This window comes from Mus musculus, chromosome 14 (assembly GCF_000001635.26).
Source record: "Mus musculus strain C57BL/6J chromosome 14, GRCm38.p6 C57BL/6J".
In the NCBI taxonomy this organism is placed as follows: Eukaryota; Metazoa; Chordata; class Mammalia; order Rodentia; family Muridae; genus Mus; species Mus musculus.
The window spans coordinates 62,836,681-62,856,496 of NC_000080.6; the positions used below are offsets into that span (position 1 = coordinate 62,836,681).

The 19,816-nt window shown below is 44.0% G+C and overlaps 1 protein-coding gene, 1 long non-coding RNA gene and 1 other non-coding gene across 8 annotated transcripts in view; 2 read left to right on the top strand and 1 right to left on the bottom strand.

Moving 5' to 3' along the window:
- Positions 1-220: 220 nt before the first annotated feature.
- Positions 221-1,851, bottom strand: Gm26536 (predicted gene, 26536). The gene is made up of 2 exons (NR_168886.1): positions 1,445-1,851; positions 221-1,340 (listed from the first exon to the last, which is right to left on the bottom strand). It is a non-coding gene; the product is annotated as a predicted gene, 26536 (long non-coding RNA).
- Wdfy2 (WD repeat and FYVE domain containing 2) overlaps positions 981-19,816 on the top strand; it is a 123,849-nt gene continuing 105,013 nt past the window's right edge. For 3 of the 6 annotated variants that reach the window (XR_003950859.1, XR_001781124.2, XM_006519064.2), the window contains exon 1: positions 981-1,377. Coding sequence is in view for 2 of the 6 variants with exons in the window: in NM_175546.4 (NP_780755.2) it covers positions 1,241-1,377 (137 nt within the window). In the remaining 4 variants the exon portion in view is untranslated. The remainder of the gene's footprint in view (positions 1,378-19,816) is intronic. The other 3 variants (XR_383185.4, XM_006519065.4, NM_175546.4) reach the window with 2 other exon arrangements.
- Positions 1,041-1,177, top strand: Mir8098 (microRNA 8098). The gene has a single exon (NR_106174.1). It is a non-coding gene; the product is annotated as a microRNA 8098 (primary transcript).

Genomic DNA, 19,816 nt, shown 5'->3' on the forward strand with positions numbered 1-19,816 from the left:
AAGCAATACTACATTCCCCCCCCCCCAAAAGAGACTGTTTTACATCCCCACCTGAATTGTAAAGGAGTTCCAATTTCCCCATAGCCCAGTCAACATTTTATTCTCCTTATTACAGTCATTCTATATTATATTGTGATTGTATTTATTAACTGTCCGTTGTCACTGGAAAAGCAAAAATGTTCAATTGCTAGGGATTGGAAACAAGACTGGACAAAAAGACTTAGGTTCAAGTGTGAGTCCTTTATTCATAATACAAAGAGAAGATTGATACCATGATCTCTAAACTCCCTCAAAGAAGCTTGTATGAGAGTCTCTTCTTCCTCTACCCTCATATCTCACTAAAACCGGTGGCAGTGTGACCCCGAGAGAAGTCTTGCTCAGCAGGGCTTGCTCTTTAGTTCTCCCTCTTAGATACTACACTATTTCTGCCTCTGACTTGGGCAATAACCCACAGAAGGCGCAGAGTTTCGTTTGCCCACATCTCTCCTGGGCTGAGAAGTGGGCGTTACTGCTTTCTAGAACAAGGACGTCGAGGATGGAGGAAACTACAACCCCCAAGAGTCCACGCGGTGCTGGCAAGAGCCGTTTCTCTACGGCCGACAGCACAGCGCCCTCTCCGGTGTGTTATTGTTAAAACTTAGCGGTGAGTCATCTGCGCGCATGCACACTCACGTCCCAACTAGTTTAGCCTCTATCCTTCCTGCAGGCGCTTTTCCGGTGCGGCTGACGTAGGCTTTTCCCCGCCCCCAGAGTCTGGAGAGGGTGGGGCTCTGGGCACGCGCATTCACAGATTTTTTTTTTTATGAGGGAGGGGACAAAGCTTTGGGTGTGGAAGGGAAAGTAAAGGACTGCGGGGCGCATGCGTCCTGACAGCACTGCGGGCCTCGGTTACTTACGGGCGGCGGGGCGGAAGTGGCTCCTGGACTGACGCACGCGCATTGGCTGCTAGTGCCCATCCTCCGGAAGTGGGTTGGCCGCCTTGCGACAGGGCCCCGCCCCGCCCCGCCCCCTGCTCCCCGCCCCCTACTCTCTTAGGTGGCGCCGGCTTGCGGCTAGTGTGGCGGCGGTGTTGGTTTTGGAAGCCAGAGCGGGCACATTCCCTGGACAGGCGGCAGGGCTATGGTCGCTGGCTCCCAAAGGCCCGCTCCGCTTCGCAGCCCGATCCTGAGCGCAAGCCTGAGCGTTCTCTTCAGCCAAGTCCCCCGGCGCGTTCGGCTGCTCCCCGGGCGCGCCCCCTCCGATGGCGGCGGAGATCCAGCCCCAGCCACTGACCCGCAAGCCGATCCTGCTGCAGCGGGTCGAGGGGTCGCAGGAGGTGGTCAACATGGCGGTGATTGTACCTAAAGAAGAGGGTGTCATCAGCGTCTCGGAGGACAGGTACTGACTGCTTGTCCCCGTGCCGCGCGGAGGTCCGGCCCTGGCTTGGTGGGAGGGTAGACCGCACCTACTGGTTCAGTTCCCAGCGCGGTGGCCTTGGCCTCAGCAACTGGTCCCTGGCGGAGTCCGAGTGGCCCTTGGGTTAACAGTGCAGGAGACACCAGACCTGGTCCAGTTTTGGGGATGGGAAGGGCAGAGGGAGAAGCCGCCCAGCTTTGCAGGTGTTTTAGCTTAAAGGACCCTCCATGCACCGGGATGATTTGGAGGCGCTGCTAGTTGGTCCATTGTTTGGTTACCCAAACGAGAAAGGGAACGTATTTTCTTTCTTCTATACGGTTCACCGAATCTGTGTATCTCCAGGACATCTTTCACCGAACCCAAGGACTTATTAAATTGTGAAGAGAGTAACTTTGGGCTTCTGCGTGTGGCGCCTTCCTTTCCTAAAAGTTTATGTCTTGGAGCTCAAGGGGAAGTGACTGGAAGTTGCAAGGGATCACTTTTGCAGACAACTGCTTGAGTTCCTTCCCTTTGCCTACTTCCTTTCCAAGATTGCTTAATTAGCAGAAGTAGCTCTGGTTCTGCCTTCAGGATTCCCCTTTTGCGCTGTGTTTTTGATTTCCAGAGGAATGCCGCTTGAATATAGGGGATAGGGTAAGATATCTGAAATTACTATTTGGGTAATATCTACAAGCATTTTAAAATCAGTTGTAGCGTGGCAGAGGTATGTAACTGTCTGGGTTCTTAGCTTCAGACAGGCAGTTAGGTTTTCTTATTATAAGTTAGTATCATGCCGAGGTAGAGTTATTCTGTGACTCTTAAAATTGCAAAGATAAAGCAAAAAGTGCTCACTTAAAAAAAAATCGTTTCAGCACCTAATGTAAATTCAAACATTTTTTACTTGATTTGTTTCTTAGGTTCTTGAATATAAAGGAAGAGTGTATTGCATGTGTATATTGCATATCGACCTCTGCATCATTCTTGATATGCATGGCGCCTACTTCATTTCCTATGCAGATCTGTGGGGAAACATTGCGAACATATGCTAATGGCAGTCAGTCCAGGAAGAACTGAAGAAACTGAGTGACGTGGATGTGGGAGCCGTTAGAGATTCATAAAGAAGTCTTATGACAGTGTTTAATTTTTTCCTTTGGTGCAACATGCTTAGACTGCATTAGACTGTTTCTGGGCTTAAAATTTGTCATCAAAGGATTATCTTTCTGGAATATTTTCTATAAAATATATTGAAGGAATATGTTGATAACTTCCCCTTTCCATTACTAGAGATGAGATTGATTCCCGATTTGTAAGCAATTCTTTAGTTCATTAAACTCAATCGGAGGAGGAGGAGAAAGGTTGTCCAGACCTCAGCTCCATGCTATTAGTTTAGAAACGTCTGATTCCCATTTCAATGTATTTTCCTTGAAGGAAACAACTTTAGTGGAGGTAATGTTCCATGTCTAGAGAAGCTAAAGTATATGTGCAGAAAAGTGAAGAGCACGTCTCGGTTCATCGTCGCACAAAGGAAGTGCAGTGCCTAATGATCTCTCACTTCCCTGGTTTGCAGTGTACATAACAGAATTTGTCTTACTGTGGAGTTACCGGGAATCGGGCCCCTGCAGTAATGCTGGGTCCTTGTCTCTGTAAATTTTGTTACTCAGGTTGACAAGTCTCTGCTTCTTCGGGTCAATCAACCATGAATGTAGCTGTTTTAAGGCAGTTTTAGATATGGCTTGCCCTAAAAGAAAGAATTGATCTGTGTTCTTACTTTTCAAAGGCAATGTTAGTGCCGCTTGATATAATGCTAAAGATAGGAAGATGGAGTATTGATTTTCATCAACACTTGCAAAACCATTACCATTAGCTGCTTTGCCAGTTCGTTACTGAACCATGAGGGTCAGCTACAAATAGTGCGCTGTAGCATTTTACTTAGGAAATCCTAGTTCCCTTTCTCCGTTCAGACTCATTGGAGCCTTTATCTGCACCTTTGAGAAAGCTTAATATTTTTGTTTTAAGCAGTGATATACCTATGTTATGTCTGTTTTGTCTTCTGTGAGGCCTCTAGGAAGCGTTGTGTCCTTTACTGACTAAGGAGCTACATAGTACCTGGCACACAGGAGTCCCTCATTACTTGTTTTATCAGTGACTGATGTAGGACCTCCCTCCACCCCATTTCTAAGAATCCAGTACTTAACTATTCTGGATTCATTGATGTTTGCTGAGTGAGTATTTGGATGACTTGTGAAAACCTTATGTAGACAAGTAGACCTTCGTGGGGGAAGTATTGGACTAGGTGGCCTTAGACACGTTCAAACTGAGAATTCAAGCATTGCTTCAGTCATCCCAGCAGACAGTAAAGTTTCTAGTGTGTTCTCATCGTGTGTGTGTGTGTGTGTGTGTGTGTGTGTGTGCGCGCGCACGTGCGCGCGCGTGTGCATTTGTGCGAATGGGTGACAGCGATGTTAATGACCAAGTCTTTTCAAGGTGCTTACATAGTTGAGTAGCAGAAATTTTAGAGTATAGGTTTTGTTTTGTGTATGTGTGTGGTGCTAGGGATGGAACTCTGAAGTCTGGACATGCTAGGTAAGCACTCTCTACCCCTGAGTCACACCCCCTGGCCGAGAATATTATGTAATAAAACCGTTACATTTAAGATAGAGTGTTGAAAAGAGAACTTTCTGGTGGGGAAGAGTGACTGGGCTCCAGCCCCTGTTGTTCTCCTTTCCTCTGGAGGATTGTTACACTTGCCGTACGTTTTCCTTCCCGGGCTTCTCTCACTAGCAAGCTGGTGGTTCTCAAATCTTCAAGCTAAAGAGTAGGTTTCACGTTCACTGTGGCACAGTTGGGACAACTTGGCACTTTACTTGATATCGAAGGAAGAAACAGAAAATAAGAAAGCTGTCTGCCCTGGTGGAGAACCTGTTCCCACAACTCGCTGACCTTGCAGAGCCTTTGGTTGTAACTAGGTTCCAGTTACAAAGGCTCCACCAAATTGTGGGATCTAAGGTCCCTCGCTTCCCTGCTTCTTTTCAGGCTGCCCTTTCTAGGCTAATGGTTTTCAGTGGTCCTTGTGTAAGAGCTTCATCCAGCTTGGGGAGCTGGCTCAGTGGTTAAGGGCACTTGCTGTTCTTGCAGAGGACCCTGGTTTGATTCTCAGCACCCACATGGTGGCTCTCTACCGCCTATAACTCCTGTTCCAGTGGAGAAATGGATCTGGTGCACATACATATATGCAGGCAAAACACTAATGCATACATACAAAATAAAAATAAATAGCCAGTCAGTGGTGGTGCATGCCTTTAATCCCAGCAGTCGGGAGCCAGAGGCAGGCAAATCTCTGAGTTTTGAGGCCAGCCCAGTCTAGAAGGAGTTTCAGGACAGCCAGGGCTACACAGAGAAACTCTGTCTTGAAAAACCAAACTAAATATTGAAAAAGAGGAGAAAAGTAGGTTGAAAAAAGAGCACCATCACAGACCTATGCGCTCTGTTTTGATCAAGACTTTGTAATTTACAAGGGATGTTTTGTTTAGTAGAATCTTAGGTGAAGAAAGCCCAGGTATGACCCAGCCCTGTCAGATGTTTATCTTTGGTCTAGGTTAGGTTTCTATGGCTGTAATAAAGACCACAACCCAAAGCAGCTTGGGGAAGATCGGGTTTATTTGAAGCATGAAGTCAGGACTAGGACCTAGAGGTAGCACTTAAAGCAGAGGCCATGGGGGAATGCTGCTTACTGGCTTGCTCTCTCCAAAGCTTGCTCAACCTGCTTCCTTACACAGCTCAGGACCTGCCCACAGGCATCACATGCACAGTGGGCTGGGCCCTTCACACCAACCATTAATTAAGAAAATGCCATCACAGAGTTGCCCACAGGCCAGACTGGTGGAGGCATTTTATCAATTGAGGATCTCTTTTCCCAGATGACTGTAGCCTGTGTCAAGTTGACAAACTACTCAGCACCCCTTCCTATGTTCATTATATACACACTTTAACCCAAGACAGCTCTCTTACCATACAGAGTCTCTGTGGTTAGGAGCAAGGTTAAGACTGGAGCAGCCTATGCTGGTCACTCTGCTCTGAGTATTGCCATACTGCAGGGAATGTGGAGGACGAGTGGCTCTAGAGGAGTAACTAAAGCCACAAAGGGAAGAAAAAAAAGTTACAGAAACTCCTGGGTACAAACATTTGGAATTCGTTTTCTGGATAAAATGACTTGTGGACACGGGTGGGCACGGAAGCCTAGTGAGAGGGAGCCTGAGGGAGGGTGGTCTGGTTTGATCCCTGCTAAAACACTATGCCGAAAGTGCCTTGGGGAGGAAAGGCTTGATTTGGTCCAATCACAGCCCTTTATCCTGGGAAGTGAGGTGCGAGCTCCAGACTCTAACTGAAGCTGAGCTCACTGGCTTGTTGAGCTGTTTTCTGACACAGCTAAGGACCACCTGCCTTGGGATGGTTCTACTCACAATGGGTTAAGCCCCTCCCTATCAATCTTTAGTTAGGAAGATGCCTTTAGACAAGTCTCTAGGCCAGTCTGATAGAAGCAGTTCCTCAATTGAGGTTTCCATTCCCCAGTTGACCTTAGTTTGTGTCAAGTTGACCCAAACCAACTAGCACAGAGAGTTTAGGGACTGGAAAGGGGACCTTGGGGAACTCCCTCCAACTTTGACCATCAAGAGGCAGCTTTTTCAGCTGCTTCCCTTAGGGTAGAACTCAAGAATAATAAGGGTCAGATTTACTTCTCTGTAGCAGGAAATCTGATGCCCAGTGGCTTGTACAAAGGACTTTGTCAGTTCCTTAAGTGAACTCCTGACTCTGAGTTGTAATTGCTCAGAGTTTCCCCTAAACCGATACTTAAAACTGAGCCTCAGAGAAACTTAGCAGCTCGCCTTAGGCTGGAATAACCGGGCTTCCTGGGATGGGGATGCCAATGAGCTGGTGCTAGAGAAGGGTTTTATTTCTGTCTTTAAAGCTTTACACTTCTAAGTCTCACAACTGTTGTGTTTCTAAATGGCCTTATGATAGGATAAGGGCAGGGGGTGTATCCTTGATGGGCCCATGCCAAGGTGTGCCACCAGGAGATCACACCATGTAACAGATCTAGAGCAAGAGGTTTAGGCGGGGATGCTGCAGTAGGGACATGAATGAGAGAGAGAGAGAGAGAGAGAGAGAGAGAGAGAGAGGAAGGGGGGAGGGAGGGAGGGAAGGAGGGAAGGAGAAGAGGGGGGGAGGTGTCAGTAGATCTGTGGTGGCTGGGGCCTTTTAGGACCGCACCTGGTGGTGGCTGGTGATGACATAAGCCAATGCCCTGAGTCACTGAAAGGCAGGTTGGCGGAGCATTTACTTTACAACACCTTAATTACTTAATTTTATTTTGAAAAGATAAGTTAGACTTTATTTCATCTTATAAATCCTCATAGTGTTGGCTCACTTGCTACTAATTCTTTCATTGTGAAGTGAAATTGCACCAATGCTTAGACTGCAATGATGGAGTTTTATGTACTATGTATTTTATGATACTTGCATAAATTTTTTTGGAAGAAGTTCAAATCAAAGTTTTTTCTACAACTGAAGTTGTGAAAGTTGAAAACTTCTTATATGGGTTGAAGTTCAAACTAATTTTTGACTATGTGAACTCTATTTAATGGTGTAAAATTAGAGAACTTTCACCTCTGCACTAGATCTGTCATTTCAGATCTGCACTAGAGATCTATCATTTGGCACTAATACTCCTGCTTTCAAGCCCCGAGGGGGTGTACTTCATGGGATTGTTGAAAGTGAGGTCTTTACTCTGCATTCAAGCCAGGCCTAGGGGTCTGCAGATGGGCTGCCTGTGTGGCCCCAAGGTCAGGAGCAGGATTGTTCTAAGATCTTCGTGGGAAAGTGCCTGTGTTCCGTTTACTAAGGTGGCCTCAAGACTGCTGACAGCTCTGAGTTTCTTTTATACTGTAGAACCAGCTTTTCTGTAGGACTGTACAGATTTGAATCACTGGAATTGCAACACTGGAAAGTGCTAGGCTGGGACTTCTGACACTCCTGACATGAGTGATTCTGAGACTATGATACATACCCCTAAAACAGAAGAGAAAGAAAAATCCAGACGACACTTGGGAGAGATAACCGTGTCCAAGCAAAGGAGATCAAAACTTTGAAAAGCAATCCTTTTTTTTTTTTTTTTTCCAAGACAGGGTTTCTCTGTATAGCCCTGGCTGTCCTGGATTCACTCTGTAGACCATGCTGGCCTCCGACTCAGAAATCCGCCTTCCTCTGCCTCCCAAGTGCTGGGAATAAAGGCGTGCGCCACCATGCCCGGCTGCAATCCTTTTTATTTATACACTATCTTCCTTCCCATAACTGTTTTTGCTTTGCTTTTTGGCTTACGGAGAGGGACATTTTTTTGTCCTGATGTCATTAAGAGTTGGAAGGAGTGGGGATGTAGTTCAGTTGGTGGGAGCCCTGGATCCACTGGAGAATCAAGTAAAGTGGGTGTGGTGGTACACACCTGCAGTCCCTGCTCCTGGGAGATGGAGGACCAGAAGCTCAGCGTTAGCCCTGCCTACATATGGAGTTCGGATTTGGAGTTTGGAAGAAATTAAGTCCCATTATGGCATTAGGATATTGTAAGTTACAATTTCAGACAGACGTATTCATGTGCACTGTAGCACTAAACTAAATGGTATACAGTGTATAGTTGCTCGCCTGAGATATAAGGGCCACTAAAGGGCTCTTCTGTGCACCTACACTGTTAGAGTATCAATCTGTTGAAAGGGCAACGTTTTGACTGACTAGGTCTCCAGAGGAGAGTGCTACATATAGAAACCCCTGATACACAGCCTGACTTCCTGGTGCAGCTTCTCCAAGCCATTTCAGTGACTTTCCCACCCCCCTCATCCAGAGGCAGGAGGCCTCTCAGTTCATATGCTTCATTTAATCATTAGTACAAATTAATCCAGGGTTCGGAGAAATAGCCAGTAAGTCCAAAAGAGCAAAGGAGGTTGCTCATTTGTCCTCTGTAGCCTTTGCTGCTTTGTGCTCTTCTGTTTTTAATTTAAAACTCTTGGAAAAGAACTGGGGTGGGGGCTGAGACCTGAGCCAAGTCCATTTCCCCTCACACTCAGACTGAGTCTCTTCATCTTGGAAAAGGAAGGAAGCTGGGTCTTAGAACCACTTCGCGCTTGGGGTGCCTGGAGGAACAGGAAGTTCCTGCAGTCACCTCACCCTGAGATCACGCCTGAGGAAAAATGCAGTGGGGTGGAAGCCAGTGGCATGCTGGTGTGAAATTGTCCCCGTTTCATGGAGCAACTGGCAGGCCATGCTTTGGAGCTTTTGGACAGCAGCGGTTATTCTTGGCAGCGCTCTTCCAGATGTATTTGTTTTGTTTTGGTGCCTAATACCCAGTTGAACAGGATTCACTACATTTCTGCTTTTAGATTTATCCTTAAGTTTCAAGAAGAGAACATTTAGTTCTAGGTAGCTTGCTAGCACCCAGTCAGCACCTGGGTAGGCAGAGTAGTGTTTTGGAAAAACTTTCTGACCACAAATCAATTTCTAGTACCTCTTTCCGGCCCCCATCTATCTCATCCCTCCCTCAAAGAACTGGAGCAGGGAGTCAGATCGGAGCCAGATCTGCTCTGACCTTGGCATTTCCTGGGTTTCCATGCTGGGAGCTGGTGGCCTTCTCATATGACAAGCACACTGACTTTCTGTCCTGTCTTAGTTAGTTCTTCTGAAATCCTGACCACATGCCTTTCAATTAATTTCCTGATCCACTAATGGTTTGGGAACCAGAGTTTGCAGTTCACACTCTAGAGGAGCTGCTCAGGTCTTCTCTCTGCTTTTACAGTTTTTAGTTTTGTGGGTTTTTTTTGTTTTGTTTTTTGTTTTTGTTTTTGTTTTTTAATATGAAACACAATCAGGTATGATTGTGCATGCCTTTAATCCTAGCACACTCCAGGCAGAGGAGGGTGAATTTCTGTGCGTCTGGGGAAGGCATGGTCACATAGTGAGCTCCAGGTCAGTGAGTACTGTGTAGAGAGACTCAACAAAACAAAACAAAACAAAACAAAACAAAACAAAACAAAACAGAAGCTATAAAATGCAGCTTAATTTGGGGGCTTATACCCTGGGCGCTAATCTCTAACCTGGGTCTTTCTGGACCTCATTCATGGTGTCCCTCGCCTTTCTGAAATTCCCCCTATAGCTCTGGAATTAATTCAGTTTGAATGGAAGTGGAGTTCCCAAAGAGCTGAGAATGCAGCAAGCCTAGTGGTTTGAGTGGTCTTTTAGCTTCTTGAGGTATATTTCCTTATTACTGATTTAGTCCCTGAAAAATGATGCCTGTCACCTAATTGTGGCTGTCATTGCTGACCTCTGGATGGGAAAACTTTTCTTTGTAGCTGGCCAGATCTCTGTAGCATGATGCAATGTAAAGATGTTAGTGCATTTTCTTGTAACTACATTTTTTAAATATTGAAAATAAAAATATTTTCATACAGTATATTCTGATCATAGTTTCTCCTCCTGCGTTTCCTTCCAGACCTTGGCCACCTATCCACCCTTCCAACTCTAGGCCTTTTTTTTTTTCTCTTCAGAAAACAGCATCTTTAATTTTTAGTGACCAGCTTAATTTTAAGCAATCATAATAATCCTTCTGGGATACTCTTTTTTTTTTAAAGATTTATTCATTTATTTTATGTATATGGGTGCACAGTAGCTGTACAGATGGTTGTGAGCCTTCATGTGGTTGTTGGGAATTGAATTTTTAGGACCTCTGCTCACTCCAGTCAGCCCCACTTGCTCCCATCAACTCTGCTCACCCAGGTACTCCGTAGCTATCTTTAGACGTGCCAGAAGAGGGCATCAGTTCTCATTACGGGTGGTTGTGAGCCACCATGTGGTTGCTGGGATTTGAACTCAGAACCTTTGGAAGAGTAGTCAGCGCTCTTACCCACTGAGCCATCTTGCCAGCCCCTGGAATACTCTTATATTAATAAATACAGTTATTGCTACCGTAAAGAATGACTGCCCGTAGATATTAGCACAGTGACTGTTGTTGTGTATTCCCTTCCAGCAGGTTTCCTAAGGAGGCTTAAAATACGGTTTATAATCATACGTTTAAAACCATGCCAGGAGCTTAGCTAGTCTTTAACTGTCACTTTGAACATGTTTTTCTTTCCGTTAGTATTCACTATCTGCCTGGCCTGTATGTTCTGGGCCATGGCCCCTTTATCCTTTTCACTTGTCTTGCTGTTGTTGCTGACTATAAATTCTGTGTGAACTGGATTGGGGATGGGTGGTGTAGTCAATCCTGGTCTTACTTGATTCTCTAGGACTTTTATCATGAAAGGATGTTGGATTTTGTTTTCATTTAATGAGATGATCATGTGGTCTGTGTCCTTGAGTCTACTTATGTGATGAATTAAATTTATTGATTTATTTTTATTGAACCATCCCTGTATCTCTAGGATGAAGCTGACTGGATCATGATGGGTGATCTTTTTTAATGTTCTTGAGTTCACTTGGCAAATATTTTATTGAGAACTTTTGCTCATCAGAGATACTGGCCTAAATTATTTCTTTTTTCTTGGGTCCTTGTCTGGTTTTGTTATCAGGGTAATACTAGCTTTGTAAAAAGAATTTGGAAATGTTTATGCCTTTTACAGAATAATTTCAATAGTATTGGTGTTTGTTTATTCTTTGAAGGTCTGGTTGAATTTTGTGCTGAATTCTTCTGGACTTTGCATTTTTCAGCTTAGAGATTTTTAATTGCTGGCTCATTTTCATTGGATGTTAAGGGTCTATTTAAGTAATTTATTTAATCTTATTTTTAGTATTAATAGGCCATATACATATACCTAGAAATTCATCCATTTTCTTTTAGATTTTCTAGTTCTGTGGCGTCCAGATCTTTAGAATGTTTCGGCGAGTCTCTGAATCTCCTCAGGGCTTGTTGTGATGCCTCCTTTTCCTCTCTTAACTTTATTATTTGGAACCTCGGTTTCTTTCTTTCAGCTAATTTGGCTAAAGATTTTCCAGCATTGTTACTCTTTCCAAAGAATGTTTTCTGTTTCATTAATTCTTTGTATTGGTTTTTGTTTGTTTCAGTTTCATTAAGTTTAGCCCTAATTTTGATGATCTCTTCTAGACTACTATGTTTGGTTATTCTTTGTTTTGCTTTTCCAAGGCCTTCAGATGTATTATTAAATTATTAACTTGAAATCCCCCAATATTTTGATGTAGGTCCTTGTTGTGTCCCATAGGTGTTTATATTTTATTCTATTCCAGGAATTAAAAAATTTTTCTTCTTGATTTCTTCCTTGACTCAGTTGCCATTTTGTAGTGTTGGTGGGTTTCTCTGTGTAGCCATGGCTAACCTGGAACTCAGTCTGTAGATCAGGCTGGCTTTGAACTCATAGAGATCTGCTTGCCTCTGTCTCACAAGTACTTGGACTAAAGGTGTGCACCATCACTGCATTGCTGATTTCCATGAGTTTATATATTTCCTTTAAGATTTGTTGCGGTTGATACTAGCTTTATTTTATTGTGGTAAGATGAAATGCAGGGTAACTACTTCAGTTTTCCTATATTTGTTGTAATTGCTTTGTGTCCCAGGATGTGGTGGATTTTGGAGAAATTTCATGGGCTGCTGAGAAGAATGTGTTCTGTAGTGTTGGGTGGGACATTCCGTGGGTGTCTGTTAGGTTCATTTGACTTGACATCATTCAACTCCAGAGCTTCCCTGTTTAGGTTTTCTAAATGGTCTGTCTGTTGGTGAGAGCCAGGTATTGAAATACCCACTTATCACTGTGTTGATATTGGTGTGTATGTGTGTGTGTGTGTGTGTGTGTGTCTGTGTGTGTGTGTGTGTGTTTAAAAAGTCTACTACAGGTTCTTTTATGAAATTGGGTGCTCTGGTTGGTGCATATATATTTAGAATGATAATATCTTGTGGGTGGATTTTTTTCCTCTAATGAAGCTAAAATGCTCCTCCTTATGTCCTTTGACTAGTTTTGTTTGAGGTGTAGTTCACCAGATATTAGTAAAGCTACACCAACACGTTCTTAGTTCCATTTATTTGGAATACCATTTTCCATTCTTTTATCTTAAGGTGGTGTCTGCTGTTGATAGTGAGATATGTTTCTTAGCAGCAGAAAAAAGAAAGGTGGATCCTATTTTGTAATCCAAACTGGTAGTAGTCTATGTATTTTTACTGGAGAATTGAGACCATCAATATTCAGAGTTAGTATTGAAAGGCACATGAATTGTCTGGTTTTTTTTGCTTTGTTTTGTTTTGTTTTTTTGTTTTTTTTTCTTCTTCTATTTCTATCCAGGTCATAACCAAGGACATTTCCAGCTACTGGCCAAGGACATAAACCTTGGTTCCTTTTCCTAAATCTGCTTGACCAGTTTCTATCTCCCTTTCTTTCCATTGACGTCTTTCTGTCTCACAGACTTCATTGTACTTTTCAAGGCAGTCTCTCATTGAAGCTGGAATTCACTGATTGGCTAGACTGGCTGGTCAATAATTGTCAGGAATCCTCCTTTCCTACCTCCCCAGTTTTGGGCTGAGTAATTTTGTTCTGCTAAGGCTGGCAAGCATAGGAGACAGTTTAGTATGCTGGGGCCCCAATGTGGTTTTGGGCTATGTGCACTCCCTCTCTTGTACTAATGCACTTGGTAGCCTACTTTTCACTTACAAGTACTATATTCACTCATTCCCTTCCCAACAACACATCTGACAACTTAGTCTCCTACTTGCATTAGGTACACACATGCCATTTCTCAAACAATAGTGTCAGCTTTTCTAACCCTGATAGCAATCAAGCTTGCAGTTTCTATTCAAGTGTATTCTCAGCATATCTGGGTGTGAATACTAGAAGGACTAATCTAACCCGAACTAGTTTGAGATGTAGGTGTACAGTAAAGCAAACTGTGTCCTCCTTTTACCTTTTTATTGCCTGTACATAACTGGTCATGCATATGTTGAAATCAGGTATATTATAGAAAGGGTTGTGCACAGTAAGAAAAGGGAGTATAGAACCCAATCTATCAGTAATGTCAGAGAACCACCCAAGCTATGTGCCTTAGTAGAAGCAGCCCCCCTCTCTCTTTAGACCCCATAAAAAGAGACCCCAGGCAGTAGCCTGGGCCCTAGAATAGCCTCATTCCTGTGGTCTGCTAGCAATCTTGACAGCATGTCTTTTTAAATCTGTACTATTGTTTTGCTCCAAATAAAGTTCCCTTGCTTCCTCTGAAGATCTAAGTGTGTCCTTATTTTCAATCCTTTGCTAAGAGGTGCTTTGTTTAAGGAGACCATCTACTAGTTACCTTGAAAATTTATCGAGATGCCATGGGATACCTGCCTATAAGTTATTGGCCAGAGAGACCCTAGACGAACCTCAGCCTGTTGCCATAGCTCTTGATTACCCACTGGAACTAGATGGAAAGATCCTATTGCTGAAGATACAACACATTGGTTGTGGACATATAGAGAAACCAAACCAGAACTGACCTTAAAACTTCCTCTGTTGGCTAGCTACCATAGTGCTGGAAGGGACTATCTGGCCATATGAGGAGAAGAGCTATCCATAATATTACCCATTGGTGAACTGACTTGCTAAGGCAAGATGTGCCCACTGGTGTAGTAGTGGCCTGGCTGTTATAGTGAGAGGTGGCTAACCAACCACTTTTGAATTGGATTTGAGGTCTGCTTCACAGGAAATAATTCTTTTGCCTTGTACTATAAGTCTGGTCAAAGGCCCTAGAGGAGAGCATTACTGTTGTTGCCTTGCTATATGAACATGTTGTCATGCCTTCTAAATATTTATATTTATATCCTAGATTAGTGGCTGCTGCCCTCAGCCTTGGCCAGACAAGCTTCTCTCTATAGTGCTCAACAGTTAATGCAGAGACACCATAAATAGTCAAAGTGCTGAGACTTAAGTGACTACTTAGTGCTTAACCATAAGTAGGACATCTGTGTTTCACATCTCCTCCCCCAGGTCTCAAGGAACGTCATAGAAAAGGAGGGCGGAAAGAATGTAAGAAGAGCCAGAGGGTGGGGAGGAGTGCTGTGTAATGTTGTCTTCTGGGAACCGACAGGGCCACTGCACTCCTGAGCTCACTGAAGCCGTGGTTGCCTGTACAAAACCAAGCCAGCAGGATCAGCCAGTGTTCAGTCCTGCAGCACTAATTAGACTCTGTGGATTACAGAGAGCGGGAGGGAGGAGAGGGATGACTGCAGTGTGTGTGTCCGCCCACACCTCACTGAGGAGGCAGAGCAAGATGGATCTCTGTGAGTTTGAGGCCAGCTTGGTCTACAAAGGAGTTCCAGGACAGCCAGAGCTCTGTTATACAGAAAACCCTGTCTTGAAAAACAAACAAACAAACAAACAAACAACCCTCCAAGTGATATATTGTTTAAATTATTACATTGCCAAAGAATAACTAAAAGGTATTCTCTTAATAAAGAAAAAAGAAAGTTCTTAAGATTGCCTTGGTGATTTCATGAGGTGTGAAATGCATGCATTCAATGTGTGGTGAACTAGCAGCTCAGTTCATGAGGACACCGGGGTGAGTTCAGTGGGAAGCTCCGGGGCGTGCGACTTGGAGCTGCATTCTGGGTCTAATGCAGAATGCACGGTGTTTTGTTATCTTCCCAGGAAAGAGAGGCCTTATTTGGCTTTCGGTTTAAGAGAGAACACAGTCTGTTGAGGTGAGGAAGACATGGTGTCAGGAGCATGAGCTGGCCACACCTCCTCTGCGGTCCCAAGCAGAGGTGAATGCTGGCACTCAACACTGTCTCTCTTCTTCACTTTCTATTGAGCTCAGGACCCCAGCCCATGAGGTGGTGCTGCCCACATCCAGAGTGGTCTTGCCTCCTCAGTTAACGCTTTCAGAAAACCTGACAGACATCCCAGAGGTGTGTTTCCACTGTTGATTCTAAATCCAGCCAGGTTAACATAGAGAGTGCATGGCACCCCCTCATCTCACTAGCGGAGGGCTAGCTGCAGCCTCCATTTGAACTCAAGAATTGTGTTATGATTGCTGTCTGTATAAAGAGAATTCTTTGAAATAGAAATGTAAGCAGTGAGTTAATCCGGCGGCTGTATTTCTTTACCTTTGCCAGTTCCTAATAACCACGCAGAGAAACCCAAGATTGATTTCAAGCTGCATCTCAGTACTGAGCAGTCAAATGATCTGTAATAACCCCGTGCTCATCTGGCTCCCTCCCAGCCTCATCCCGTGATCCTTGCATATTTTTATTGATCTGGCTTTTGGGCTTCCGATGTTTTTTACTCATGGTGGCTTCTCAGACCTTCTATGATGGATCTGAATCCTCCCTCCCTCCTTCCCCTGGCTGGAGGAAGCTTCCGCTGTATTCTGTCTTCTGCCCAGCCATTGGGTGATCAGCATTTATTGACAGGGCAGAGTAAAAGGTAAGAATGTTTACACAAACTTGAAACAGGAGATTCTTGACTTAAGCGTTACAGTGCCATGTCCAGATTGAAACGAGATGTGAGGGAGAGAAGTGGCATTCGAATAGCACAAGGATAACCTTTACACAGTGCACAAATGCATTATGCCTGCAGTGTGTCCCAAGCTCATTTGTCCTTCCTTAGGGTAACAGTCAACTGTCTAATTCATTCCACTGGTGGTAAATGTAATAAGCTTTTGAAAGGGATATCTTAGCTGGGCAGTGGTGTCACAAGCCTTTTTAATTCCAGCTCTCAGGAGTTCGATGCCAGCCTGGTCTACAGGGTGAGTTTCAGGACAGCCAGGGATACACAGAGGTGAAACCCTGTCTCAAACAAACAAATACACAAACAAAACAGAAAACAAAAAGTCTTTAGCTGTTTTTTTTTCCCTCCCCATGTGTCCTGATGAGAGTGCTTTAGCACCAAGAGAACCACAGGTGACACCTGTCAATGCTGGTCTGCCTTCCAGACAGGCAGGAGGAGAGCAGAAGGCAGAGGCATCCGTCAACTGCACCTGTGCTCGTTCCGAGCTTCCTGGAAGCTCAGTCAGTGACTTCTGCTCACATCTCCTTAACCAGAAGTGTCTCAGCCCTCACTCACACAGGCTGGCCCATGCCCCCCTCAGTGTAATTTGGTGGGAAAAAGTTTTGAGAAGAATTTATACCATTGTTGTCTATAAAACTAGAGGGACTTGGGAAGAATAGAATATCTGAACATTTATTGGAAGCCTGCTTCACACTGACACAGTGCTGGTTCCTGTAGAGTGACAGCGCTCTGAGAGGCTGTATAGACATTTAAATATGAGATTAAATAAGCTTAGTTAGGACCCAAAGAGCCAAAAGGGGAGAATTAATTGTATTATTTGTGAAAATATTCACTTAGCTGACATAAGCTTAGAGTTAATTTAAAGAATGATGTCTTGAAATCCTGAAATTATAACAGGAAATTTCGGAAAGTATAAGCTACATTCATTTTAAAAAGTCAATGTTAAAAGCCAGTCTTATAAATGAGAGCCTGGAGGAAAATATATTTGTAATATATATTTAAAACTATGATTGTTCAAAATACAGTCCCTATAAATAAATAATAATAAAAACTAAATTTTACTGAAAATCTGAACACAAAGACATTACAAAAATGTTGGATATAAATAATTGGACATTAGAACGTCAAAGAAACACTGAAACACCACTGAGATTCTAGTCTTAGCAGATGTTTTAAAAATTGTTATTTTCCAGTCTTGTAATGCTCTGAAGAGAAAGGGGCCCTCCGTCATCTTGGAAACCGTTGGGCTGCACATCCTGACTAATGCATACAGCATAGCCTCCGGCTGGGCATGTTTCAGACAGTGGCGATCATGGTTTCACACTGTGATTAAGAAAGGGTGAGACAAGCTTTGTGTCTGGGAAGGCATGGATAGCTCAATTGTTTGGGCCAGGCAGTTATTAACAGGTAACTAACAGTGCAGTAATTAACAACAGCATTGACTATGGGCTATTAAATAAGCAGGTTGCAGAATAATGTGTAAGCTGTTTTGTGTCCTCTCTTAAATTCCATGTCCACCTAAAAACATGTAGAAGTCTTGTTAATGGTTTTTGTTTGAAACAAGATCTCATTGTATAGTCCTGGCAGTCCTAGAACTCACTGTGCAGACCAGGCTGGCCTTGAACTCAGAGATCTGCCTGCCTCTGCCTCCCAGTGCTGGAATGACAGGCCTGTGCCACTACTCCCCGTCATTGTTCATTTTTGATGCTTATTGTTTTGAATTTTTAAGGTTTTACTCTATGTGTATGAATGTTTGACCTGCAGGTATATGTATGAACTTTGTGAGTGCCTGGTACCCAAAACGGTCAGAACAAGGCATCAGATCCCCTGGGCCTGGAGTTCTGGATGGTTGTAAGCCATATGGGTGCTGGGAACTCTGCAAGAGAAGCCTGAGCTTTTAACCACCGAGCCATCTCTCCAGCTCCATACTTGAAAGTTTTGTAAGGATAAATTGACGTGTGTATTTTGCAGGAATGAGCCACCAGTTCTTTGATTAGCAGTCACCTTTCTAAAGGAAGAGTGTTTGAAAATAAGAGGACGTCAAGGCTTGATTCCTCAAATGTTAGAATGCAGAAAGTGAATTTATTTTTGATTTGGTTTTTTGGTTTTTCAAGACAGGGTTTCTCTCTGCAGTCTTTGCTGTTCTGGAACTTGCTCTGTAGACCAGACCTTGAACACTAGAGATTTGCCTGCCTCTGCCTACAGAGTGCTGGGGTTAAAGGCGTGAGCCACTACCACCTGGCCAGAAAGTGATGCTCTGACTTGCCTTCTGGGAGTGGAAGGGGGGCGTATGGAAGGTGTGGTAGAGACTTAAATTCTCAGAGAAAAGCCATCTTCTTTCAGTTCACCTCACAGTTTTCGTGTCAACTTGAGGCTGGGCTGGAGCTGAAGTGCAGTTAACAGACAACTTGCTTTTGGTCATGGTGTTTATCAGCAAAGAAAGCAAAGACAACCGGCGTGTTCAGTTCATTTTGAGACAAAAAGTAGGACTAATTTGTCAGACTGTCATATTGAAAAGATACAGCTCTTGGGGGCCTCGTACATCAAAGATTTTTTTCTCACCAATGAATGGTCCGCCACAGAACTGATAGGCAAGCAAGCCATAAGCAGCTTGAGCAGAGCCTTCCCACAGGGCCAGGAAGAGGGTTTGGGAGCATCTGCATTTCCCTGCAGGGGCCCCTGTAGGGTGTGGCAGACCAGGAAGGCATTGCTCACCTCAGAGACCGACAGTGTTTGCACAGTTGCTGTGCGCATGCAGGTCAGTGCGCAGGTCTGTACCCCTGTGATGTCTCCGAGTGTTAACTTATTCTCTCTGGGAACTTCTTCTCTCCTTTCTGACCGTTCCTTTCCCATAATCCTCCTATTCTTTTTATTCTTTCCGTCCCCAGGAACTCTGCTCTTTTATTCTTTCCTTTCATTCCTGCTCTCTCATAAATGAAGTTATTTCAGGACTTCCCGTTCCTCACCATGGAATATTCACAATAGATCGTTCCCCAGAATTCAAGAGGACACGTAGGAAATCTCAGTTGCCACGTGAAAGCAGCGGGCTGCATCTCAAGACTCGTTATGCGTTATGCCCATAGACTTCCTCGGCTGAGATATGCAGTCGAGCTGTCGGAGCCCTGAATTTTCCATGCTCAATTCTCTGACTTACTGCTTTAATTTTTCTTCTTTAGTCATTTAGCTGGAAAAAGCTTTTAAAGGGTCTTTACTACATTTCAAACTCTTAATAAAGATGAAGCTGCCTGTGTGTTACTCCCCCACCATTATCCAACAGTCTTGGTCTGACCATAGAAATACAGTCCTATAATGAAACCAGTCACTTAGGCTGCTGTGAAATGCTCTTAGATAAAACATCTTTGTTGATGTATTTTAGTATTTTAGTGTCCAAATGTGGAATGATTTGTCAGGACAGGATGTTGAGTCAAAATGTAGCTCCCCCCCTCCCCCGGGTTTATTGCTGTATTTTTGGCAGCTCTTCCTTAGGCATATCAGATCAGGGAAGAGGATTAGTGCACATGCACATATGCCTCACATTTGAGCTCTGCTTCTATGCTAGAACGGTACTTGAAGGACTTAGGTTAGTGGATGGCTGTCCTCACATGGCTGACAGTGGTACTGGTGATAAATTAAGGATCAAGATGGTGCTTACTCGGTCTGTTAATAGCTGCTGAATGTCTTGAGGGCAGGGATTGTATCCTGTACTACTGTGAGCCATGGTGGTGGTTCATGATTGATGTATGTCCTGTAAGTTACAGATTTTCCCTGACTTACAGTAGGAGTGTGTTTCCATGATTATGGGAAAGCACATGAAACAATCTAAGAGCTGATTTCCTGAAGAACAGAGAGGATTTAAAGACAGGGAAAGGAAGAAAAGAGAGGAAAGAGAAACTCCTGGTGCCCATCATTAGTAGAAAATAAAGTCA